Here is a 24,365-nt window from a genome sequence, read left to right as displayed (position 1 = left end):
GTCCTCTATGTTTCCATATAAATTTGATAATGAGCTTGTCTATATTTACAAAAATCCTTTTTGGGAGTTTCCTAAGAATTATGTTAAACCTATAGATCAGTTTGTGGAGAATTGACATCATTACTATGTTGAGTCTTCTAATCCATGAACATAGTATGTCTCTCCTTTTATTAAATTTTTGATTTCTGGGGCACCTGGGTGGCTCAGTTGTTAAGCGTCTGCCTTCGGCTCAGGTCATGATCCCAGGGTCCTGAGATGGAGCCCCTTGTTGGGTTCCCTCCTCGGCGGGAAGCCTGCTTCTCCCTCTCCCACTCCCCCTGCTTGTATTCCCTCTCTCGCTGTCTCTCTCTCTCTCTCTCTGTCAAATAAATAAAATCTTAAAAAAAAAAATCTTTGATTTCTCTCATCTGCGTTTTGTAGTTGTCAGCATATAAATCCTGTACAGGTTTTATTAGATTTATATCTAAGTATTTCAGTTTTTCTGAACAATCATAAATAGTATTGTATTTTTAATTTCTATGCCCACATGTTCATGGTCCACAAATGTGATTTTGTACCCCGTAACTTTGCTGACTTGTTAGTTGTGGGAGGTTGTTGTAGTTGTTGTTGTTACTGTTTTTTAAGAAGTCCTTAAAATATAGACTCCTTGGGGTTTTCCACATAGACCATCATGTCATCTGCAAATAGGGAGTTTTGTTTCTTCTCTAATCAGTATACCTGTTATTTCCTTGTGTTCCAGCTACCTTCCTGTGTATGCCGAGGTACAGGAGCCCCATGTGTACCTGCAAAGCAGCCACGTGGAAGTCACAAACCTCTATGTGGGTGTGCCCACCAAGGCGACAGTTACACTCATCAACGGCACACTCCTGCCTACCCGATTCCACTGGGGCAAGGTGAGTGAGCCTGCACCGTCAGCCAGGGGGTCTGCAGCCCTCAGCACCAGAGGCCCATGTGGAGGGGGAGGTTGCCCCCCAGGTGCTCCCCAGAACAGAGGCTCACCTCTCTCCCGCAGCCTGCCCCTTGCCCCACAGTGCTCAGAACTGCTGGGCTCCTTGAAGGAGCAGCACATCTGGTCTGGTTTTTCCTTGCCCTGCCTCCAGGGAATTCTAGTTCCCTAGCTGAGAAGGAGTCACTGGATGGAACACATAGCCAGGGCTCCCAGCCGGCGTAGCCCACGGCTGGCCCACACAGCTGTTGTGAGCCGCGCTAGGCACCACCGTGGGGCTGACCGTGGACCTTGCTTTGTGGGCTGTGGGAGGTGGGAGATGGGGTCATGTCCCGTGCCTCAGAAGCGGCTGCCCTCTGCTCACCCTCACCCTGGGCCTCCCAGGGCAGCTTGTTTAGTCCAGGCAATGCCTGACAGGTGTGAGGTCTGCCCAGGGTTGGGGAGGGCAGGAGAAAGGGACCGGTGGATTAGCCCCGCCAGAGAGCAGCCAGCCCTTTCTGGTCCTGCTGCGGGCCCCCAGACCGCCAGCCTCCAGCAGAGCGCGCCCCAGTGCTAAGCCCCGTGCGGACCCCGGGTCCACGCCAGGAATCCAGTGTGTGACAAGAGGGCCTCCATACCCACATGTCTGCCAGCTGCTGGGGCACCAAGCAAGCGTCTGCACGGCAAAGGCCTCCCCCAGACGTGGCACGCTGGGCCCCAGTGAGGAGTGCCACATCAGCCTGGAGCTGGCTGCTCACACCCAGGTGAGTTAAGTGGTGAGGGGGCCTGGGGGGCTAGGAAGGCACCCTGCCCCACTCCTGTAAGAGGGCAAGAGATTCCTTGCATTTGGGTCTGGGATCCCCATTCCTGTTAGGCCTGCTCTCTACGGATACAAAGTCAGGAATCCCGGAGCAGGCCTGAGAGGCCCTCAGACCCGCTGGCCATGTCTAGCCTTTGGTGCCAGCTTTACCCTCCCCTCGTCTGCAGCCATAGGTGGGCCTGGCTTTCCAATTTGCCCAAGGATGTGAACAGGCCCTGTGCTGGGTGCTACTGGGAGAGGCTAGCTGGTGGCCGCCTTCCCGGAAGAAGGGCACAGCTGCTCCCTGACACGGCCCACAGGAAGGCCACTGGGGAGGAACTTGCTCAGTACTTGGTGGGGGGTTGCGGGCTATCTGTTTGTGGTTCTTGTGGGAAAAGAGACTTCTTCCTTGTGGAGACTTGGAGACCCAGTCCCATTTCTCCCTGGCAAACCTGGAGACAGTAGACTTTCTTTCTCAGCTGAGTCTGAGCTCTACGGGGATAGGCAGATGGACACAGGCACAGAGCAGGCCTCACTCAGGAAAGGCTTGATTTCTGTGGTAACAGCTTCATCAGAATAAGTGTGTAGCTTCTCCAGAGGCCCACTTTGAGGGTCTCCCTTCATGTGGGTATGCACAGGAATTTGGAGCAGACTCAACCAGGAGCCCTGAGGAAGGGGCCAGGGTGTGGGACATCAGGCTGGGCCTGTGAGTGGTGGCTCACTGGAGGGACTGAGGAGCCCTTCCACAGAGATGAGACTAGACAGAGGTCAAGGCTTTTGTGCTGAGTGTCTCACAGCAACCACCTCTGCTAGGGAAGACCATGTGAGGCCCAGTCCTGGGACTTAAGTGTAGTGATGTGCCCTTGGTGGGCTTTCTTATAGGACGAGCTGAGCGATCTGGCCCTCCCTTGTACCGTGTCAGGCATGAAGGAGCCACTGGTTCTGGGCATTTCTGGGAAACCCCAGGGACTGCAAGTGGCTATTGCCATCTCTATGGAGGGCTCTGACAGCAGGTGAGCCCAGGGCTGGGGCCAGGGCCTGAGGGTTGAGGCGACCATACAGAGGACTAGCACTGTACTGTGATTATCAGCCTACTTCCAGCTGATTCCTGCGGCCAGGAAAGGGCCACAGTATTATGGTGCCCCCCCCCACCTCTCTGGGAGCAGGTCTCTCTACCCAAACCCTGCTCTCTGTGTGGTCTTTCCCCCACCTCCTTGGAGACATGGCATCCGGGCAGGTAGGAGATGCAGGGGGCAGGGCTGTAGGCAGCATGGGCTTTCCCACACAAGGCCCAGCAACCGGGAGATAGGCCAGTCACCCCTGGTCAGGGAAGGTTTGTGGTTGAGGCCCCTCTTGGCGTCATGAGCTGACAAGAAGAATGTGTCCGTGGGGTGGCAGCTCCACGGGAGGCAGTCCAAGGATGAAGCCTAGTGTGTAGGCAGCTCTCACACTCCCACCCGAGGGGGCTCTCTGGGCGGGGCCGAGGGTGGCCTGTAACTTCGTGCCCTGGGCCCGGGGCAGTGTTCCCAGCATGGAGCTGTGGCCGGGCCGCCTGGAGGAACTCCGCCTTGACTTCGGCTCCAAGGTGCCTCTGAGGACCCGCGTGAGCTGCCATCTCATCCTGACCAACCGCTCTCCGATGCAGACACCTTTCACCCTCAAGTTTGAGTACTTCGGGAGTCCCCAGGACAGCCTGAACCAGAAACCCAGCCTGTAAGTCTGGTTTCTTTCAGGGGCAGCTCCCAGGGAGGACAGGGCCAGGCGGGGTTGCCCTATTTAGCATCTATGTGGCTTAGGCGGCCAGAGGCTGGTGTAAGGAGTGAGAAGGTGTGTTTTCACAAGGATACCTGGAGAAATGTAGAGAAATGGCTCCCACCGCCCATCTCCCAGACTCTGAGGGGGCCTTCGGGAGAGGCTGGGGTTGTGGCGAGCGGGGCGCGGGGTTGGGGGGGCGCTCCTGGCGGATGAGGCGGTAGAGATGAGGCCAGTGGGTGAGGGAGAAGTTCCTGGCAGCGGCGGGAGCCGTGTAGGCAGAGATGTCGCAGTGAGGCTTTCTGCAAAGCTGTAACTGGACATCAGCCATGGGGAAAGTATTTACGCCACAGAAGTTGGCGGTCTACCAGCACACCAGAGCAAACACCTCACCACCTCGTCTCCTAAGACGAGGAAGCCCAACTTGAAAACCACTGCCATGGCTGGTGGGGCGCCACTCACGGTTTGTAAGCCATTACCTTTCCCACTCCAGGAAAGTTAGTGGGCACTCGATGCTGGACAGATGTCAGCAGGAAAGACTGGAAACAGGGCCTTTTGCAGAAGGCTGGGCAAGAGATGAGGAGTCTGGGCTGCGTTGGCATCCGGGGTCAGCAGGGCAGAGCCTGGGGACAAGGAGTCCCTACCCCAGCGCCCTGCTGCATTTCTGGGAAGGCAGTCCCTCGGCTGGTGGGTGGCCTGTAGCCAGGGGGCTTTGGGTGATGGGGGTGTAGCAGGTGCCAAGACCAGAGAGGGAGGTGAACAGACCTGACCTCTCCCCTGGGAGGAGCAGTCAGAGCGGCCTTCCTCCACTGGGTACCTGGTAGGATGCTAGTTGCGGGGAGACATGGCTCAGCTCTGGGGAACAGCCCTGATGGCTTGATGCTGTTTCTGTATCCTGTCTGGTAAAGCCCCGACATGCCCCCTGCCCTGCTGAAGACATCGCGGATTCGAGAACACTTGGCCAGGCGAGAGCAGCTGAGTAAGAGCCCCAGGGTGGGCCAGAGCAGGGGTTCCTGGGGCCTTCTCAGGGGGTGGGCCGCCTACTGCAGGGAGGGGGCCCTGGCCACAGCCCCATTTCAGTATCTTTTCTAGCAAGACCTCTGAGATGGCCATGGCCCTTCTCCTGACTCCCTTTTTGAATGAGGCTGTCTCCTGGCTGGGGCATACAGCCCGTGGACAAGGCCTCATTTTGATTTGGGATGGGTGACGGCTCGGAAGGGAGGGCTCCCACCAGGGTCTGGTCCCTGAGAGGTGAGCGAGGCTGCCTGCTGGATTCTGGACTCCCAGGAGGAGGCTCTGTTTAACCAGACCAAGGCGAGGCTGTGGAGTGGCTTATCTGGTATAGTGCTTTGCTAACTCCTGAGGGTTTGGACCTCCTTCCTGCCCTGGAGCCCTGAATCCCCATTCCTGGTTATTGCCCAGATTTTATGGAAAGCATGTTGTCTCATGGCAAAGGAGCCGCCTTCTTTCCCCACATTTCCCAGGGCATGCTGGGGGCCCACCAGCAGCTAAGCATCGACATCACAGGCTACGCAAACATGTGGGGCGAGTACTGGGACAACCTCATCTGCACGGTAAGGATAGATGGCCTGAGCGCGGCCTCACCTTCAGGCTCTCCCTCCTCCAGCTCCTGGCCCTCAGCCTCTCAAGTCTCTCCAAGGTGGAAGACCATGCCCACTGAGCTTGGGATAGGCATTCACACCCACAGCAACCACAGTGATTCACGCAGGAGGGGTTCTCGGGAACAGAATCTTTCATGCCTTTTCCCATGGGGTCCCGTGAGGCTGGGCACACTGAGGAGGGCAGAGGAATCTGATTGGCTGCCTACTTGGGCCAGGACTCGAGACCTGGAGGGGCAGTGAGTAGGGAGAAGCAGTAACAGCCTTCCAGAGCCATACTCTGGCCACCTAGGCCTTGGTGCATTCACTCACTCTCCCGTTGGGCCTTCACTCACTCATTCGGCCCGAAGGGGGCACCTGCTGTGCATGGGGTTCCTGTGGGGTCCTCTGGACTGTGGAGGATACAGGGACAAATAAGACCAGATGATCCAACAAGGAGTTCCTAGTTCAGTATGGAGGGGTGAACTATGTCCATTGTTCTGTTGGAGGGAAGGCCTTGAACAGAGGGAATGGGGAGCCAGGGAAGGCCATGGCAGCAGGGGACGAGAGGGACCCAGGATTGGTGTGCGTTTGCAGGTGGGAGACCTGCCACCAGCAGTCATCCCGGTGCATATGGCAGTGGTGGGCTGCCCCATCAGCTCCCGGAGGACCACCTATTATACCACTGACCCGCTGCAGAAGGAACCTGTCATCAGGTGACCCCACCGGCCTTATCCCCTAACCCTTGAAGCCCTCTGGCCTCCAGCCTGGCTGCCCATGCTGACCCTGTTGCTCTCCAGCGGGCCCAAGGCTACTTGGTGCCACCCGGCAAGAAAGCCCCAGGACAGGGCCACCCTGGAAGAGAGTGGCCTCCAAGGCCACGGCTGCTGTCTGCACATCTCAGAGGGCTTGGGGTGGGGAGAAGTAGCAAGTAGTCAGGGTGGCCTGAGGTCCGTGCCACCCCTGGGGCCCCACACACCACCAGCTGGGATCTGTCGGTAGGTGCTGGTGTAGGGCGGGGGCTACCGGGGCACCGAGCAGCCCTGGGTCACCGCTCGCCGGGCACTGCATGGAGAAGGCCTCCAGCCCGAGGCCCCTGTGACTTCAGGATAGACCACTGCGCGCCTCCTTCCTGCCCGGGCCCCAGTTCCAGCCCCCTCTGTGAGCAGCCCTGCCTGCGCTGCATGAGCCCGGTCTCCTGCCTCCAGGTTCGGCACCCAGGTCTCTGGAGGAGACACGGTCACCCGGGTCCTTCGCTTGAATAACTCCAGCCCTTGTGGTGAGAGGCTCACGAGAGAAGCTGGGGCTCTCGGGACACACTGTGCCACGTGGCGGGCCAGGCTGGGAGGGACGCCGGGGCTGGGGGAAGCTGACGGTCCATGACCGGGACCCAGGAGTCCAGGTGGCCCGTGGTTGCTGAGGGAGGCCCCTGAGGGCCAAGATGGGGAGAAATCCGCTGGTTGGGGGTTGTCAGAGATAGCCGCTTCCGTGCATGAGGACAGGACGTGCCCTTGCCCACCCGTGGGGGCCCCCCAGTGTCACAGGTGCCCTGCTCTCATCAGGTTCCCTGTGCATAAGAACAGACACTGGACGGGGACACCTTTTCTCATCCCTTCAGCCAGCACTACCTGAGCGATAGCCAGGTGCTGGTACAAGCTGCTGGGGATCCAGAGGGAACAGGACAGCGGGGTCTCTACCGAGAGGCTCCTGTGCTGATGGGTGTGCAGCCATCAGGTTGGGTGCATTGAGGGGGCCTGCTGGAGGATCGCATGGGTGGCGTGTCCAGACTGCGTCCAGGAGGAAGGATGAACCAGCGGGGCCTGGCGAAGCGTCTGGGAATGGAGAGTGTCTGGGCCACTGGCAGAGCTTTGGCAGGCTGGAGGTGGACCAGGGTTTCAGGCATCTCGAGGCTGGGCCACGAGGGCCTGAGCCAGTCTTCAGGGGCGGGGCCCGGGCAGCTCCGACTTGAAGCTCCTTGGTGCCTGTGAGGAATATGCAGCGGGGGAGTGCCCGTGCTTCGGGTTCCTGCTCCGTCTGTCCGTGGGGTCTAGCCCATTAGGAAAGGGGCACTGAATTCGCTACTCTAATCAGCTTTTTCAAGATCTCCTGGCATTTCCAGGGGCACCTGGCTGGCTCAGTCGGTAGAGCACGTGCCTCTTGATCTTGGGGTTCTAAGTTCGAGGCCCATATTGGGTGTAGAGATTACTTAAAAATAAGAGCTTAAAAAGAAAATCTGGTGTTTCCAGCAGTTTCACTTCTTAGCTGCTGTGTTGTTAGATGCATTTGAGAACTGAGTCTCATCTTTGTCCTTCCCCGTTTTTACCCTTTATCACTCTGATATGTTTCTTTGTAAACAACAGAGAGCTGAGGTTTTTAAAAGCCCAACCTGACATTATCTTTTTTTTTTTTTAAGATTTTTATTTATTTTTTGACAGAGACACAGCGAGAGAGGGAACACAAGCAGGGAGAGTGGGAGAGGGAGCAGCAGGCTTCCCGCCGAGCAGGGAGCCCGATGCGGGGCTCGATCCCAGGACCCTGGGATCATGACCTGAGCCGAAGGCAGACTAAATGACTGAGCCACCCAGGCGCCTCAAACCTGACATTATCTTTTAATAGCAAAATTCAGTCTATGTACTTCTTCCTTACTTAATGACTTTATTTTTCTACTTTCTTTTGCTTTTTGTAACTTTGTGCCGTTTTCCTTTTATTTAATTTGGAATTTCTCTTCTACCTTCTTGTGTTTTGGTGGTTCCCCTTCTTATCCTCAGGGCTCATCATCACATGCATATTTCTGTCTTTACTGAACTTCAGCGGGGGTGGGGGGAGGTCGCTGGGGGCCTTGGTGAGGGGGATTTGGTGGCTGTAAGGGGCAGGTGCCAAGGCAGCAAGTTGAAGAAATACGAGCTCAGGAGTGTGGGCCTGTTCACCAGGTCTCCTGCAGGGCTAGCCACAAGTCAGATGTTAGCTGGGGAGTGGCTGAGGGCAGAGTGGGGGAGGCAAGGGTGCACAGGGTCCTACAAGCGTGCTGGGGAGGGAGAGAAGGGGGTTTGGAAAGGTCATCTGGCAGAGGGAAACTGTTCAAGGTGGGGAGACAGGGCATGGCTGGCCCCCCAGAGAGGGGGTGGAGGCGGACTGAGGTGGGAGGGAAGGGGGATGGCTTAGATGCCTGCCGACAGATGGGGGCGTTGCAATGGGACTTCGGGGCCGTCTTGATGTGGGGGCTTCGGGGAGGTGAGCTGGGGCCAGCAGCCCAGTGCCCAGGGGGTGGCACAGGTGTCCGAGAGCAGGGAAGGTGTGACAGCGGGCCGAGGGTTGGTTCAGTTCTCCAGCGCTAGGCTTTGCCAGGTGGGTAGAAGGTTGAGGGTAAAGGGGGATGAGAATCCTGGCAAGACGGAGGTTGACATGGTGGCATCCAGACTATCCCAGCCAGGGAAGGAAGGGAGTGCAGTGGGAGCTGATGGAGGGGAGAAGGCAGGGAGAGAGAGCCCCAAGTACCCGGAGTGGTGCATTTGGATGCGAAGGCCTGCTCCTGGGATCCAGCGGGTAGGGCTGATAGAGCCAGCTGATATAGCCTGTAGACTGTTCTCAAAATGAGAACCGCCTGGAAGGGGCATTAAGAAGGCAAGGCCCCCTCCACCCTGAGAATGGGAGACTAGGCAGCAGCAGGGGTTGTGGGGAGGGGGTCCAGGGACGATTGGCCTGCCCCTTCCTCAGCCCTCACCCCCCTCGCCCAGACATCCGCCTGGACTGGGAGACCTACACTCCAGAAGACAGGGAGGACCGACTGGTGGAGCTGCTGGTGTATTATGGGCCACCTTTCCCGCTGCGGGACCAAGCTGGGAATGACCTCTTGTGCCCGGAGACCCCTGAGAGCAGCAGCTCCTTCTGGTCCCCAAGCCCCTTCAGCGCGTTGGACTTCAGCCACGAAGCTGCCCAGGCTGTGAGCAGGGGTGGAGGGACAGGGCGGGTTGGCTGCTGAGTTGGGGCCAGTGAGCCTTGAGCCTGTGTGAGCCCCGGCGACTCCCTGATGACAGGCCGAGGACCGCTGCAGTGTCAGCGACAGGGCCCGGCAGAAGCTCATCTCCGTCATTCTGCAGGAGCATGACGGGGTGCCCGCCGACCACCTGTACAGCATCAGCCCCAAGCAGGTGGTGAGTCCAGCGGGGCTGGGAGCTGCCTTGCAGAGTGCCGCGTTGGCGGGCGGGTGGCCAGGGGGTGGCACTGAGGCTGCCGTCTGTGCCAGGTGGTTCCTGCAGGGGGCAGCAGCACCATCTCCATCTCCTTCTCACCTACGGGCCTGGGCACCAGCATCCCGCACAAGGTGGCGTGCGTTGGCTACGCCCTGGGCTTCATGAGCTTGGACGATGAGGTGAGCCCTCCTGGCCCGGGGGGCATGCTGCCTCCTCAGCTGAGGGGCCACCGGCAATGAGGCTTGGGCTCCGCAGGTGGAAAGAGAGCTTCCGGGGAGGAGGCGTCGCCTGCAGGATTTCGCCGCGGGACCCCTGCGACTGGACCTGTGCAGCTACGTGCGGCCCGCACAGTGAGTTGGCAGGGCCTCCCGTTAGCCCCCTGTGGGGAGCACCTACACTCTGGGAGCAAGAGGATGGCAATGGGCGGGAGAAGCCAGCAGGTGAGCCCAGGCAAAGGCTGGCTAGGGCCAGATGAGCGGAGGGGGACAGCCAGGAGGCCCCTGGGGCTCAGCCGTGCTCCTTGCCGGCAGGCTCAGCGTGGAGGAGCTGGACTACGGTGGTGGCGTGGAGTTCCGGCACCAGGCCAGCGACCTCATCCCGGAGTGGCCCTGTACTGGGGTGAGTGTGCTGTCTCCCACCCCCGGGCCCTGCCGGTCTCCCCAGACCTCAGATATGGCCGTGAGCCCTCCTACAGTCCGGGTCCTCCTGCCCCCGAAGTGCCTCCACCCCAGAGCCATGGGATCCAGGAGGGGAAGAGATGCATCCCTGGCCTCCGCCACCCCTGTGGCCACCCAGGTGCTGAGTGAGCTGCTGACCACCCACCACCTGAAGCTGAGCAACACCACCGAAATCCCACAGTACTTCCGGCTCCTGGTCTCCAGGCCCTTCTCTGTTTCTCAAGAAGGGGCCAGCCGCAGCCGCCGAGCTCCTGGCCAGGAACGGGGGCATGAGGAAGAGCAGGCCACCGGCGGCAAGCAGCTGGTGCTCCACCCTCAGGAGAACATGCTGGTCAGTGGGGGCTCTGCAGGTGGTCACCCGGGCCAGGGGTCACCCTCCCCTCACGCACACGCACACGTGTGCACAGACGTGTGCACACCACCGTCACACGCTGGTACACATTGGTGTCCAGACACCGCACACCCTCATGGCGTCCGCGCCCGCAGCCTCAGTGGGCGGGCCCGTCCGCTCTTCCAGGCTGCACTTTGGTGTGGGTGTACCGAGTGCCTGCCGCGGGCTAGGTGCCGTGCTAGGTGCCACACTCCCCCAGGGACCTCACCGTGGGGGGCGAAACAGCTATGGAAGACAGAAGGGCGGGGCCCCCTGGGCTCACTTCGCCTTTGCTCCCTTCTTCAGAGGTAAGCTGAGGGGCAGCCCCGAAGCACAGCCAGAGGTCCTGTTCCACCAGGGCACCCATGAAACCACAGGCTGTCGCCAAGTAAAGGTCCCTTTAAAATGCCTCAGGGAGCCCCAGGGCTCTTGGAGAGAGGACATTTCCTAACAGTACTACCTCGCACCCTCCATGCGCTGACGGAACCCGGGCATCTGGTCCTGAGCAGGATTCTAGCCCCAACTCAGTTCTCCATTGTCCTCGGCACCCAGTCCTGCCCACACCTGTGCCTCCACTCCCGCTGGGAGCATTTGATCTCAGCAAATACCACTGCCCCCGACCCTGTGCCCAAGCAGAGCCCTGGCATCCTCCCCCACGCCCCCCCCCCGACCAGCCAGCCCCCACATCCTGTTGTTGCCCATCCTCAGTCTCCGTGTCTCCCCACTCTCACCCCACACCCGCGGCCCTGGTCATGCCAAAGGGTAAAGGGCGGTTTGCATGTAGTCTCCCCCTCGAGGTCCTCAGCTCCCGAGGGCAGGCAGGGCCCTGTCCCCAGCACTAAGGGTGCTGGGCACAGAGCGGGGCGCCGTGTCTGTGGACCGAATGCACCGCACGGGCTGCGGGGGCCGGGCCGGGCCGGCTCAGTCTGGGCTGGCCCCGCAGGCTGCGTGTGGGCAGGAGCCGAGCTGGGGCCTTGCCCGGCAGTGGGGGCCGCGGAGGGAAGGACGACGGAGCTCCAGGTGGGGAAGCCGCCGCTGGCCTTCGGCAGCCTCAGGTGACAGGCGTGTTCACATCTGCTCAGGTGAACGTGTCCTTCTCGCTGTCCCTGGAGCTGCTCTCCTATCAGAGGCTCCCGGCTGACCAGATGCTGCCCGGAGTGGACATCCGGCAGCGCGCCAGTGGGGAGAAAGAGATGGTGTTTACTCAGAACCTGCTCCTGGAGTACGCCAACCAGACCACTCAGGTGAGTCCCAGGCCTGCCCCATGTCGGAGAGGGCAGAAACGGGCCAGACTCTGTTCCCGTGGGTCAGAGGAGGGCAGACCCCGACCCGGCCTTCCGAAATCAGAGGAGCCCCAGGCCTCGCCCTGAGGGCCCCGTCTGCCCTGGAGGAGGCCTTTCCCTGAGGACACACGTGGAGAAATGAGGGTCATCCTTCCTTACCCAGCTCAGCTCAGAACCAGGTGAGGGGCCCTGGGGTGGGAAATAGGGAAGGCTTCCTGGAGGAGGTGCGCGCGGCACGTGAAGCCTCCCAGCTGGAAGGTACAGGTGAGGAACAGAAAGGAATAGCCTAAGGGCTGGATTCCAGGGAGGCCCGAAGGAAGAATCCGTTTGTGACCAGGCAGGCCCTCCAGCTTGGTCCTTGGGCGGCTGCTGGGGCCCAGGGGCGGGAAGGCTGAGCTGATGAGGTGTGTGTGGCGGTGCCTGAGGCTGTTGTGGGGGGACCGCCAGGAGCGAGGACGGGTCAGCACACAGGTGGGGCCTGAGGCCAAGGGAAGAGGTGAGATGGCCCAGAGCCCAGGAGGGGCAGAGGGCTGGGCCTTGGGACCCCAGGGGCTGGGGGAGGAGGGGGAGGGCAGCCTGACCAGGGAGCAGAAACCACCGAGCTTGATCAGGGCAGGGGGAGGGGCGGCGGAGGGAGAGCAGATGGCGTCTTTGGGAGCCTTTACCGGCGCAGACCCCCACCGGCCGTGGTTTTAGAGGCCGGCGCCAGCCCCCTACCACTCGCTGTGGTGCTGCCCATGTGTTCCTCCGAAGCTTCGGGACTTGGGGTCAGCAGGAGGGCACGAGGGCCCCACACTGCAGGCTCTGTCCCCCTAGGTGGTGCCCCTGAGGGCCACGGTGGCCGTGCCCGAGCTGCAGCTCTCCACCAGCTGGGTGGACTTCGGGACCTGCTTTGTGAACCAGGGACAGGTCCGGGAGGTCTACCTCATGAACCTGAGCGGCTGTCGGAGCTACTGGGCTGTGCTGATGGGTAGGTGGTACCTGCGCACCACTTCCCCCGCAGGCCGGCACCACCTGGGGGTTGCCACAGATGGCCGGTTCCCAAATCCCATGTGACCCCACGGTGCCTCGCCCCGTGGCACCGGGCCGGACCAGAGGTGTGCACCTGAGCGGCGGGGCGGGGGCTCGCCGGGGCGGTGCACGGGGCTGCCTATGCTCGAGCGTGCTCCCTTCCCTCGGTGCAGGCCAGCAGGAGCCGGCCAAGGACCCTGCGGCCTTCAGGGTATCTCCAAACAGTGGGCTGCTGGAGGCACGACTGGTCAATGCCCCCCCAAATACCATCACCCTCCAGGTTTTCTTCACTGCCAGGTACTAGCCTCTCCCAGCCTTGCCCACAGTCCAGAGCCCCCTTCCTAGTCCCAATAGGTGACCGCTCCCAACCCCACAGGAGCAGTGAGCTGTATTCGTCCACGCTGGTGGTGGAAGGTGTGCTTGGTGAGAAGGCCTGCACCCTGCGGCTCCGGGGCCAAGGCTCTTGTGACGAGAAATATGTGTCACCCCACCAGCTCTGAGGCTCTACCCTCAGCCCCCTAGCTTTGCAAATAAACCATGACCTAGAGCTAAGGACCAGGTTTGCTGGGCAGGGGTGCACGCCGGAGGACCCCCCAAGCAGCTCCGGGGAGGGAAGGGACTCCCTGGGAGGGCAGTGCCCTCAGCACACAGCTGGGCTAGAGGCAAGACCCCGGACGGCCAGAACTGGCCCTTGGGAAACACCACAGCCACCAAGATGAGAATACATATTTATTGTCCGCTGCACTCCTCACCTCCAGGACCCACACGGTGGCCTGGGTGACCTGGCAGAAGGCAGGCCCGTACTGTGTCACCAGTGCTCACGTTCATCACGGTGCCACCTCCACCACCACCACCAGGGCAGAACTAGGTGGGGCCTTCCTCAGTTTCCGGGGTATTCAAAGACAGCAGCGGCTCCCATCCCGGTCCCGATGCACATGGACACCACCCCGTATGCCCTGGGGAAGCAAGATTATGTTGGCTGGGCGAAGGCACCAAGGGCCAAGGCCTCACCACTGAGCTCTCCCCAGACTGCCCACTTGAGCCAACACACACGGTGGCAGGTACTTGCTGGAGGCCAGGGTGCCCTTCCCGCTGGCCCCCAGGGAAAACGGGGGTCACGGCCCTGTGTCCTCCATTCAGAGTGTGTGTGCATGTATGCCTGCCCTTCAGTACCCCAGCTGATTACCTCTTCCCACGGCGCTTCAGTTCATTGAGGAGCGTGATGACCTGTCGAGCTCCGGTGCAGCCCAATGGGTGGCCCAGGGCCACTGCACCCCCCAGAGGGTTCACCTTTTCGGCGGGGAGTCCTAGCTTCTCCACACAGTAGACGGCCTGGAAGGAGGCAGAGCATCAGCTACAGTTCCCTCCCCAACCCCTGTACCCAATGCCCACTGGCTCCAACTTGGCTATCCAAGGCCCAGGCAACACTGAGAAAGGAAGGCTCACCTGGCTTGCAAAGGCCTCATTGATCTCAAAGATGTCCACGTCATTCACCGTCAGCCCTTTGGGTCGAGGGAAAAGACCTGAGCTGACCCAGTGTCCCCATCCCAGGCATGGCCTAAAGGCTGCTTGGTGTGTCTAATCCACATGGGCAGGTGGGTCCCAGCTGTGAGGTCAGGAAGGGCTTGGGGTACAGGGGCTGGCCTGACCCACCTTCACTCTGCAGCACTCACGTGACCGCCCCCCACACCAGCACCAGCACGACAGGCAGGGGTGGGACACAGATGCAGATTGCGAAGGAACCACCTTACCTGCTTTTTGCAAAGCTACAGGGATGGCATAGGCAGGTCCAACGCCCATGATGTCAGGTGGGACTCCAACCACCGCATAGGACCTCAGGACCCCAAGGATGGGAAGGCCCAACTCTTCTGCCTTGGACCTCCGGGCCAGTAGGAGGGCAGCTGCCCCATCACTCACCTGACTAGAATTTCCTAGAGGCAAATCGTGCGGGTTAGGACACATGAGGGCAGGGCGGAGGAGCTCCACCTGCACACCTTGCCTGGGGGCTCCAGGCTCCCAGAGAACAGCCCGCATGGACACTGCCCCTCCTGGCCCTCCCCTAGCCCAGTCTCACCAGCCGTGGTAGAGCCGCCCTTCTTGAAGGCAGGCTTCAGTTTGGCCAGGCCCTCCATGGTGGTGTTGGGGCGGATACCCTCATCCTGGGCCACGGTGATGCTCCTCTCGGTGCCCTTGTCATCTTGGACCGTGGTGGTCACAGGCACAATCTCAGCTTGGAAACAGCCCTTGCTCTGGGCTCTGGCTGCCCTGCCAGCACCATGGACAGCCAGGCTCAGGCTCCCTTGGGGTCCCTTCCTCCCAGGGGTCCCTTCCTTCCAGGGGTCTCTCCCACTGCCTCTACCACCCCTGCCCACTGGGGCAGACAAGCTCAGGCTGCTAAACATGGGGACACGCTCGCCTCAGGGGAGCTGAGGGCCCCTCTTCCCCAGCCTGGGAGTGGGAGGCCTGAAGCCTTATGGGGCCTTCTTTGCCATCAGCCTCCTATCTTCAGATCCTGGCCAATCCCAACCTTGAAGGGCAAGGGGAGGTTTAGATGTGGTGCCTCCCCCTTTGAGCCCTTCACCCAAGAGGGACTGAGCCTGCTCAGTTCTCTGGGCCAAACTGAAGACAGAGCCCCAGGAATATTTGTGCTGGGTTCTACCAACTTGGCTCTTCTATCCCAATGGCTCAATTTCATCTGTTCCCCAGTTTCCACACATTTAAAATGACATACACTAAACTATGTAATGAATCTTAGTATTTAAACAGTACAAAAGCACAAAGTGTTTTTAGGGTGATCCTTGCGATCATATGCAAGATATCAGCGACCAGGGGTTTCCCCTGGGGAAGATTCCACAGTTTTCACCAAGTTTTCAAATGCTTCCTTGACCCCAAGTGCCTATGAACCACTGCCTCAGAGAAGCCCACTCCCTTCTTGTGCTGTCACCTCTGGGCATCTGGGGCTTGTCGACCTCAGCCTGCCCCTGCCCAGAGGCCTGAGCTCCTGGGGGTCTTCTGATGCTACCCCAGACCCAGGAGTGGTCCAGAAGCTGGGATGCCAGGGTCCCCAGCAGTGCAGGCCCTATAACCCAGGCTATCTAGAGAAGCCTATGGCTGCCATGTCGAATCACCAAACCACAGACAATCAGAGCAGAGTCCTGGCCCTCGTTAACACTCCTGATGAATAGATGGGGAAACTGAAGCCCAGCTAGGGAGAGACTCAGGGTGAGTAGACAGTAAAAGGACACAGAAGAGCTACCAACGCACTTCCAGCACGTCCTGGTCCCTGCCCACCTCTCCCTCCTGGCAGGTACTAGGCTTGGAAACCACTCACTGCCCAGCTGTAGCCAAAGGGCAGCTCCACCTGAGGCCACTTAATCTAGCCTCAAAACCTCACTCTCTAGCCCCTTATGCACTCCCCATCCCCAACAGCACTCACTTCTGCTGGGAAGCCAGGGCAAATGTATCCTGCTTCTCCCGCGAAATGCCGAACTGCTCAGCTACGTTCTCCGAAGTTATCCTAAAACAAAACCAGCACACCGTGGGGACGTGCCCAGCAGCCTGGGGGCCTGGGCCGGGCCGCAGAGCTCTGCTTGCAACTCTGGGTCCCTGCGGCAGTAGGCAGGGGAGGACAGGAGGGCCGGGCCACGCCATGGAGACAGATGACTCTGGGTGGAGTGTGGGGGCATAGGGAGGGAGGCAGCAGGGCTGGCCGGACCCCAAGAAGCTTGTACACCAGAAAGGCCAGCCCAGCAGAGGGGCAGATGAGGGAACAGGTGGGGACACGAACGGGTTACCCTTCACCAGCTTCTCCTATGCCTTGAGGAAAGCTGCTCTCGGGGGCGGGGGAGAAAGCCCCACCCCTCCAGGCTTCCTGCTCACTGTGACCAGAGCCAGCCCTCACCCTGGGGACCCACAGCCGCAGCTGGACCTTCCCACCTGGGCTTCTAGCTTTAGAGATTTCCCTGGGAGGTGGGGGTCACTGGATGTGGATGCAGCCAGGGCACTACCCCTGTCTTGAGCCTCAAATCTCACCTTCAGGGGAGCCATGACTCCCTGCTTACGAACCTGGGGGGGATGGCCCAGAGGCTCAGCGACGTTGGCTGCAGAGCTAAGGTGCCGAGCAAATGCAAGGCACTGTGATGTTGCATCTGACAGGACCCAAGCCCCCTCACCAGTGTGTTCCAACTCAAAGCCCTTCCACTTGAAGGTCCTAGGCCTCCAAGACTTCGGCATGCAGCTGCCATCGTTCCTTGTGTGACTGGCCCCTCAGGGTGGGAGTGACAGGCTGGGCCATGACTGGAAACCCAGAGGCACAGAGGACCTGGAGGCCTCAGGAATGGGAAGTCAGGGGCAGCAAGTCCCATCCCCATGGCCCAGCAAAGCAGAACAAGCCCGAAGGCAGGAGGCCACCAGATGATCCAAGTCTCTGTGCGCCTGCTCCAGGCCACGAAGGGAGCTGAGGGGGCACACTCACCCCATAGGAATCAGGCAATCTCTGGCCTTCTCCTTCTCCACCAAGCGCGAAGTGATATTTCCCGGGTTTCCCCTGTCAGCCAGGGACATGGACTCCACACTGAGGAGGCAGCAGAGAAGGTAGTCACTCTCAGGACCCCGCCAGGGATAGCTATGGCTCTGGCAAGTGCTGGGAAATAGCCAGGGGGCCCTGGGAAATCCAGCAGGCTGTCTGGGAACCCCGGGCAGGGCCCTGGCCAGCAAGGCAGAGCTGGGGTGCAGGGCTGCTGGCGCCCTCCACCCCCACGCCACGGCAGAGCGCTGCATGGCCCACACCCCCAGGCAGGCTACGCCTCCCTATAACACAGATGCTCCCGCAGCCGGCCAGTCCACAGCTCCCAAGGAAAGCTGCCTAGTGCAGGCCACGACCAGGCAGCCGGGCTGCGCCCTCAGGCGCCACAGGTTCAGAGGGCAGAAGAGCCAAGTATTCTAAAAGCCACAGATCAAAGGGCCTCTGAACTGCACTGACCAGGAGGTGCTAGGAGCTCAGAGGAAGGCAAGATCTCAGTTTAGACCGGTCAAACAGGCCTACAAGGGCTGGGGGTGGGGGACGGGACCTGGGTGGTGGAGTCGGTTAAGCGTTCAACTCTTGGTCTTGGCTCAGGTCTGATCTCAGGGTCGTGAGATCGAGCCCCAAGTCCAGCACCAAGCTCAGTGCAGAGTCTGCTTGGGTTTCTCTCTCGCTCTTCCTCTGCCCCCCTAGCCCCTGGCTCGGGCACACATGCTTTCTCTCTCTCAAATAAATAAAGCTTAGAAAAAAAGGCCCTCACGGAGATGCAGGTACATAGGGCCTCAAGGGGTAACATGTAACTTCGAATGCTTTTCACATGCCCTGTGCTATTTGATAATCTTTTCAGATATTAGAAAGCTTTCAACATCAGTCACATGACATATGTCCCAGAGTGGTCCTGCTGTTATTACTGCATTTAATATTATCAACTTCAACAGGACTGAGGTAGTTATCCCCATTTTATATACGAGGACACTGAGGCCCAGAGAGCTGAGTAACTTGTCCACAGTCACTCAGCAGGGATCCAAATTTAGGTGTCTGGCCCCAGAGCCCATTCTCAACCAGGATGCCCTGGGCATGATCAAAGCCTATGGGGGAAAATCTTGGCCCAGACCCTCAATACTCTAGAAACATAGTCTTTAACCTGCCTGGGATGGCCTCTAAAGAACTCATGAAGACTCCAACCTTCTCCTCAAGTTACCCACACCTGTCCCTCCCCCAGTAAGATAGAGGACCATGAAAGAAATCAAAGGACAGACTGGCAGCGGCCCTTGCCTGGCCGAAGGCTCTGCAGTGTGGTCTCTGGCTTTATTTACAAGCGCAGACAACCAGTGCCAGGCAGCACAGCCCCGAGGCGGCCCAACAACACTCCAATCAAATGCTACAAAGAGGAAATGCAAGAGAGAATGTGTCAAAGTCCTGGGGCTGCTCGCCTTCCAGAGCCCACCAGAGCCCTGGCTTTGCCTGCCTGTCCATACCAGATGCCTACCCCAGACTGGGCCCCAGGGCCCTTCCCCTCCCTGGAGGCACTGCCTAGTATGCCTTCTGTGGCTCCAGGTGCTACAGCCGAAGACACAGCCGCAGCTGACAGTGACCAAACCACCGCAGATCTGACCATGCTCCTCGGAGCCGGCAGGCAGCTGCAAGTTTCTACCTTGGTACCAAGGAGGGAGTCAAGGGGACTGACAGCCTCATAAAATGAACGACTAGTCATATAGTAGGCAACTGCTACTGGCTTTAGGGAACCAAAACCGCAACATCTCTCTCAATAGCATCATAAATCAACAAGGGCCACACAAAGAAACCCAAGGGCTATACTTTCTCAAAATACTTGCATTTTCCAGCCTGACAAATTTCCAAGAAAGCAAGCTTTCAAAAGTCAATTCCCTTTTCCCACTAGTGCTGAGAGGTGTGAGCAATTCCTGAGCACCCAGAGCTGGGGCCTTACTTCTAAGCTAAATTTGTAGGAACCTACTCCCAGCCATCTGCCTAAAAGGGCCAGGGGAGAGTCCTGCAGTCGTGGCCTCTGAGAACTCAGGACATGAAAATTAGTTTCATTATTAGAAGTTGATTAGTAAGCTCTGGCAGAAAGAAATTCTTACCCACAAGCCATGCCAATGTCATAAGACCCATTTCTGATGCCACCTGCAACAAAAGCATTTCATAAACATTCTTTATCAGAGTCCTTCTGTTCTGGAAACAGAGGAGCCTCTTCCCCACCTGGTCTCTAAATGTGACTCAGCCCCAGCCTCAGAGATGGTAAGACCCAGGTGTCCAAAATGGCTGGGTGCAGTGGCAAGGGGCTCTCCCAGAGAGTCCTCTCAGAAATCCCTATTGCCTGCCCAAAAGACAGTGACCTTGCTGACCCAAATCCAAGGAGCCAGGACCAAGGCCAGGCTGTAGCAGGGGGCACCCACCCCATCACAACTTACCAGCAATGTTGGCCACTGCTTGGAGCCCCGATGAACACTGTCTATTGACAGTGGATAAAGGCACGGTCTCTGGGATGTCACTAAAACAGAAAGGGAAACCACAATCAGCCCGCTCTCCTCTGCCAGGCTCTCAAGGAAAGCAGGCCTATGCTCCTGGTCAGTAGGACTGTCCCATCAAGGGGTGCAAAACCAGGGGAACAAACCAACAGCCCTGTCGCCACTCCAGGCCAGATCCATACTGGGCAGACCCCATCTCTGCAGGTACTTGCTCCCTAGGGGCCCACAAACACATGCTCTTTCCTCCTGAACAGCCCAAAGGCAAGGAAAACTGGTTGGGCTACAGGGATCCTTCTTTCTCTCCCTTTGAAGATTTAAAAAAAAAAGGAAAACTATATATCCATTTCCTCCAAACAAATAGAGAACAGGATCTGTTGCTGGGACAGAGAACCAGGGCAAATAAAATAAAATAAAAAAATGAATGAATGTCTCAAGCATGAGGCCAGAAACCATCAGCCTTACCAGTAACTATATACCTAACCCTTTATGTTCCTAGTCTCTCTGGAAGGTCTGTTCCCAGCTGGACAAAGAACCCTTGATGGGTACCAAGCATTCTAACATCCCTTGTTTGGGTGTGTTCCCCTAGGTTTCCACACTGCTCCCAGTCCTAGAAGCTGATGGGGCTGTCCCTCCTGATGTAACCTGCCCTGACCAAGGGTACTAAACCCTGGGAAAATCTCCAGGCCCGCCTCAGACCCATGGACTCAGAACTTCAGGGGGTGACTGTGCTCTGGTGTGCAGCCAGGGTCAGCAATCTGTGAGCTAGTGCCCAGGCCAGGCTCTGCTGAGAGCCTCTCAGGTGGGTAGCCTCCTAGGCCCATGCAGCCTATGTAACCCTTCCCAGGTCTCCTAATTCCTTACCAGCTAGTTACTACCTAGTTACCACCTCTTCACCCAATCTACCAGCTGTTCACTAAACACCTGCTCAATACAAAGCACCACCTGAGGAATACTGACATGCCCTAGAGGATGGCTGACCAACACAAAGAAAATGAATCAGCTAGCAGAGACTGAAATAACAGTGCAGAGAGAGGAGGTAGGGACAGCACTCCAAGGGGACAGAATGACCAGCCCAGGGAAGACAGTGGGCAGAGAGGCCGGCTGAAAGAGGAAAAGTCAAGAGGCGCCTGGGTGGCTCTCTTCCTAATAAGTGGTCAGTTAAAGTTAGCTCCTTGGGACGCCTGGGTGGCTCAGTCATTAAGCGTCTGCCTTCAGCTCAGGTCATGATCCCAGGGTCCTGGGATCAAGCCCTACATCGGGCTCCCTGCTCCGTGGGGAAGGCTGCTTCTCCCTCTCCCACTCCCACTACCCCTGCTTGTGTTCCCTCTCGCTGTCTCTCTGTTAAATAAATAAATAAAAATCTTAAAAAAAAAAAAAAGAGAAAAAGTCAAGGCAAATGAACAGCTGGGAGATAAGGCTGGATGGTTAAGTCCGGAGCCAGATAGAGGGAATCCTTGATCTCCACGCTAAGCAGTCCAAACCTATCCTAGGCCCTAGAGGTTTTGTTAATTTTCCTGTTCCTTCACTGGCTAAGGTTCCTATTATTTCTTTTCCAGGTAGTAGGGAGTGCAAATTTAAGTGGTTCTTAAATCTACACATGACAATAATTTAAGCACTCCTCCCTTGTCTTGGGACAGCAAGTGGTGAGGGGCAAGTTTCCCAGGGCCCCTCCTGGGCTACCCCTCACCCCAGGGTTCTGCCACATCCCCAAGTCTCAGCTGATGTGCTATGCCTTGAAAGTCTCAGCTTGCTCAACTAGCTTTAAAAAGCTCAAAGTCACTCTTCAGTATGCCTTTCTGGTTACCTGGCAAAAAAAGGAGAGTCCACACTTACAAAGGCAAAACAACAAGCTGACTTTAGCTAAATCATCAGGCCACAGAGAGCTTTTGCTCTAGTCTCAAAGGCCCTGTTGGTCCTGGTTCAGCGTCGATAATGCAACCTTCCTTCAAAGTAGGGCAAGGGCACCTGGCTGGCTCAATTGGTAGAGCATGCAACTCTTGATCTTGGGGTCCTGAGTTCAAGCCCCACACTGGGCATAGAGGTGAAAGAAAAGAGAAAAGAGAAAGAAAAAGAAAAAGAAAAAAAAAGAAAAGAAAAGAAAAGAAAAAAAAGACAATGCCAAAGTAGGGGAAAGGTAATGTCCACAAAAGCAGGGTGCCAAGGACCCTGGCTGCATCCAGGTCTGGCGTCCAACCTGATCCTCTTCCACTCATAAGCCGAGTTCCCTGGTGCCTGAGGTCTGCTCGAGTCAAACCGGCCAACACACAGCTAGAATTAGAGAAGTTTACCTCAGAAACTGAGCGATTCGGGCCATGATTGCTCCGGCCCCCGGCTGAAGCACATTTCCTGTGGACAACAAACCTTTATTCAGTGCCAGATAGTGTTCTAGACACTAAGGTACAGTTGTGAATAGTAGAAAGGGGACATTCCAGATCTTTCTTCAAGCTCCCAGCAGCCTCCCTTGGAGCTCTGGAATTTGAAGGAGCCCGTCATACAGCAGCTCGCCCCGGTCATACAATTAAACCCAGTCCCCAGGCGTTGCAAGCTCCCTTGACCTGCACCCTCCTTTCCCAAATCAATGCACAGAGGGCAGGAACGCTGCCTGCCTTTAAAGGAAAGATGGAAAGAAGACTGTAGCGCAAAGCTTGCAGTCAAACGAACTGGTCTTGTCAGGAAAATGAATTTCTGAAAACACACACCTCTCTGAGTGTCCTCAGCCAAACCCTGCTGGCATTTCAGACGTGGAACAGTGGTTCCCCACCTAAGGATGGCCCCTACTTGACAGGAGTCTGGCCCTGTTCTGTTGTTTCCAGGCCAGAGGAGTAGGGTTGGAGGTAAAGGGTTGGACTGAATGTCAAGGGGTCCTGATTCAGGTCCAATCTCTGCAGCAAATTTCCCAGGACCTATTGTCTCCATCTGTGAGGGCGAGGGGCTGAACTACATGGTTTTTGATGGTCCTTCTGTTCTGTGGTGGCACAGGCAGGATGGGTTTGAGAACCTTGACCCCTGTCTCCTACGGTGTCCGCAAACTCCTGTGCCTGGGTGTTAGAACGGCATGGAGATCGCTGCTTTCCATCATACTTCACAGGCAGAACGCAGTTGGGGAGGGGGCAGAAAGTGCCTGGAGGCAGGAGGGAAGGGTAGGACCTAGCCTTAGCCTCCGTGCACTGCATGGAGTCCCTTGACATTCCCCTCAGTGAAAGCACCTGGAAGATGCCTGGAGGGTGAGGAGGTGTTTGAGGACGGCTTTGGCCGGAGGGAGGGGGAGGAGGACCAAGCCCAGGGCCTGGGCAGTGTGCTCACCCACGCAGATATCCCCCAGCTGGGCCGGGCTCAGCTTCACGTCCCGGAGAACCGCGGTCATGACGGCCGAGAGAAGCTCGTCAGGGGTGGTGTCCTGCAGCGGGAGGCGCGGCCACGGTGATCCCCCGCCAGCAGTGCACGGGGGTCCCGGGACCTCCGCTCCCCCACCCCACCCGAGAGACACACAGGTCACAGCTCGGGCGCGGAGGCACCTTTGGCGCCGAGGGCCCAGACCCCAGCCCGCTCAGGCCCGCCGTCTCCTATCCGGCGCCGGGTCCCAGGGGCCTCACCTTGAAGCCGCCGCGGCCCCCTCGGCCAATGGCCGTGCGCCGCCCGTGCACCACCACCACGTCGTCGGCCGACACCCGCGGAGCGCCGCTCAAGCACGGCGCGGCCTGCGGCTCCGGCATCCCCCCAGAATGGGGGTGGCCCGTCAGGTGGCCTAGCACCACCTGCAGCCTCCGCATCGCGTGACACGGCTCAGTAGACCCTCCCCCCACCACTCCGCCTGGAGCGGCGTAGACGCAAAAGGCACCTGAACCCGCGCAGGCGCGGAACCCACGCTGCCCCGACGCTTTAACTCTGCTCAGAGCCCCGCCCCGAAGTCTCGCCCACCTCCCACCTCAGCCAACCAGAAGGGGTGGCTACACCTCAGGTCCCGCCCCCTGCTTCTAATCAAACCACTTAAAGCAGAGCTCTTGTTTTGATGGCGAGTCTTTCCCCTCAAAGCCCCGCCTGCCGTAGCCCCTTCCAAAACCCCGCCCAGAAAGACCCGCAGGAAACCTTTCCCCTCGCAGTCCTGCTTGTTTAAGAGTCCTCTCAGAGTCTCGTGTTTTTTGTTTTTTTTTTTTAAGATTTTATTTATTGGGGCGCCTCGGTGGCTCAGTCGGTTGAGCGTCTGCCTTTGGCTCAGGTCATGATCCCGGGGTCCTGGGATCGAGCCCAGCTTCCTGCTCAGTGGGGAGTCTGCTTCTCCCTCTGCCCCGCCTCTCCGTTTGTGCTCCCTCTCGCTCTCTCTCTCAAATAAATAATCTTTAAACAATTTTTACTTATTTGAGAGAGCGAGCCTGAGCGCATGAGCTGGGGGAGAGGCAGAGGGGGAGCGGGAGAATCTTAGACTCCAAAATGAGTACCATCCCCACTTGGGGTTTAGATCTGTAGGCGCTGAGATCTTGATCTAAGCTGAAACCAAGAATCAGAAGCTCAACCGACTAAGCCACCCAGGCGCTGCATAGCCCTTTCAGTATCTTGAAACAAAGTCCGCCATTGCCGGGGCTGTTTCCCCTATAACCCTGCCCACTGCAGGCTACCAAACCCAAGAAGAGGAGCCGGCCAGCACCACCCCCCAACCCGCCCGCCCACGGCTTCCTGCTTGGGAAGGAGGCAGGGACTCTTAATTCCTCTTACCCCCTTGTTAGTTTTCTCTGCGGTCTCCTGCATCTCAGC

General features: G+C 58.3%; 2 protein-coding genes across 9 annotated transcripts in view; one reads left to right on the top strand and one right to left on the bottom strand.

Annotated features, from left to right (window-relative positions):
• The window catches only part of DLEC1 (DLEC1 cilia and flagella associated protein), an 83,011-nt gene extending 62,234 nt beyond the window's left edge, over positions 1 to 20,777 (top strand). For 2 of the 8 annotated variants that reach the window (XM_025884292.2, XM_025884286.2), the window contains exons 20-37: positions 740 to 893; positions 1,579 to 1,689; positions 2,607 to 2,737; positions 3,246 to 3,437; positions 4,385 to 4,455; positions 4,899 to 5,050; positions 5,672 to 5,790; positions 6,283 to 6,353; positions 8,809 to 9,014; positions 9,109 to 9,225; positions 9,318 to 9,443; positions 9,520 to 9,614; positions 9,795 to 9,882; positions 10,060 to 10,272; positions 11,394 to 11,555; positions 12,411 to 12,564; positions 12,779 to 12,902; positions 12,982 to 13,152. In XM_025884292.2, coding sequence (XP_025740077.2) covers positions 740 to 893; positions 1,579 to 1,689; positions 2,607 to 2,737; positions 3,246 to 3,437; positions 4,385 to 4,455; positions 4,899 to 5,050; positions 5,672 to 5,790; positions 6,283 to 6,353; positions 8,809 to 9,014; positions 9,109 to 9,225; positions 9,318 to 9,443; positions 9,520 to 9,614; positions 9,795 to 9,882; positions 10,060 to 10,272; positions 11,394 to 11,555; positions 12,411 to 12,564; positions 12,779 to 12,902; positions 12,982 to 13,105 — 2,410 coding nt within the window. In that variant the 3' untranslated portion in view covers positions 13,106 to 13,152. Of the gene's footprint in view, positions 1 to 739; positions 894 to 1,578; positions 1,690 to 2,606; positions 2,738 to 3,245; positions 3,438 to 4,384; positions 4,456 to 4,898; positions 5,051 to 5,671; positions 5,791 to 6,282; positions 6,354 to 8,788; positions 9,015 to 9,108; positions 9,226 to 9,317; positions 9,444 to 9,519; positions 9,705 to 9,794; positions 9,883 to 10,059; positions 10,273 to 11,393; positions 11,556 to 12,410; positions 12,565 to 12,778; positions 12,903 to 12,981; positions 13,153 to 20,202 lie in introns of those variants that run through there. The other 6 variants (XM_073901999.1, XM_025884299.2, XM_073902012.1 and 3 more) reach the window with 6 other exon arrangements.
• ACAA1 (acetyl-CoA acyltransferase 1) lies at positions 13,322 to 23,473 on the bottom strand. The gene is made up of 12 exons (XM_025884339.2): positions 23,210 to 23,473; positions 22,920 to 23,013; positions 21,905 to 21,962; positions 19,560 to 19,639; positions 19,230 to 19,272; positions 17,080 to 17,178; positions 16,042 to 16,122; positions 14,680 to 14,870; positions 14,357 to 14,536; positions 14,052 to 14,107; positions 13,792 to 13,937; positions 13,322 to 13,561 (listed from the first exon to the last, which is right to left on the bottom strand). Exons 1-12 carry the CDS (start codon positions 23,384 to 23,386, stop codon positions 13,486 to 13,488), a joined length of 1,281 nt encoding a protein of 426 aa, XP_025740124.2. The 5' UTR covers positions 23,387 to 23,473; the 3' UTR covers positions 13,322 to 13,485.
• Between the last annotated feature and the right edge of the window lie 892 nt (positions 23,474 to 24,365).

Source organism: Callorhinus ursinus, unplaced genomic scaffold, assembly GCF_003265705.2.
Source record: "Callorhinus ursinus isolate GAN/ISIS: 27379988/994484 unplaced genomic scaffold, GSC_fseal_2.0 scaffold1, whole genome shotgun sequence".
Taxonomy (NCBI): Eukaryota; Metazoa; Chordata; class Mammalia; order Carnivora; family Otariidae; genus Callorhinus; species Callorhinus ursinus.
Note: the sequence above shows the minus strand (reverse complement) of the source record. Positions and strands in the feature narration are given on the sequence as shown.

Coding starts and splice junctions, on each gene's coding strand:
- ACAA1 (XM_025884339.2), bottom strand. CDS start 23,386: ATGCGGAGGCTGCAGGTGGTGCTAGGCCACCTGACGGGCCACCCCCAT. Junction 21,963..22,919: donor GCTGGGGGATATCTGCGTGG/GTGAGCACACTG, acceptor TGTTGTCCACAG/GAAATGTGCTTCAGCCGGGG. Junction 13,938..14,051: donor ATGAGGCCTTTGCAAGCCAG/GTGAGCCTTCCT, acceptor GCCTCCTTCCAG/GCCGTCTACTGTGTGGAGAA.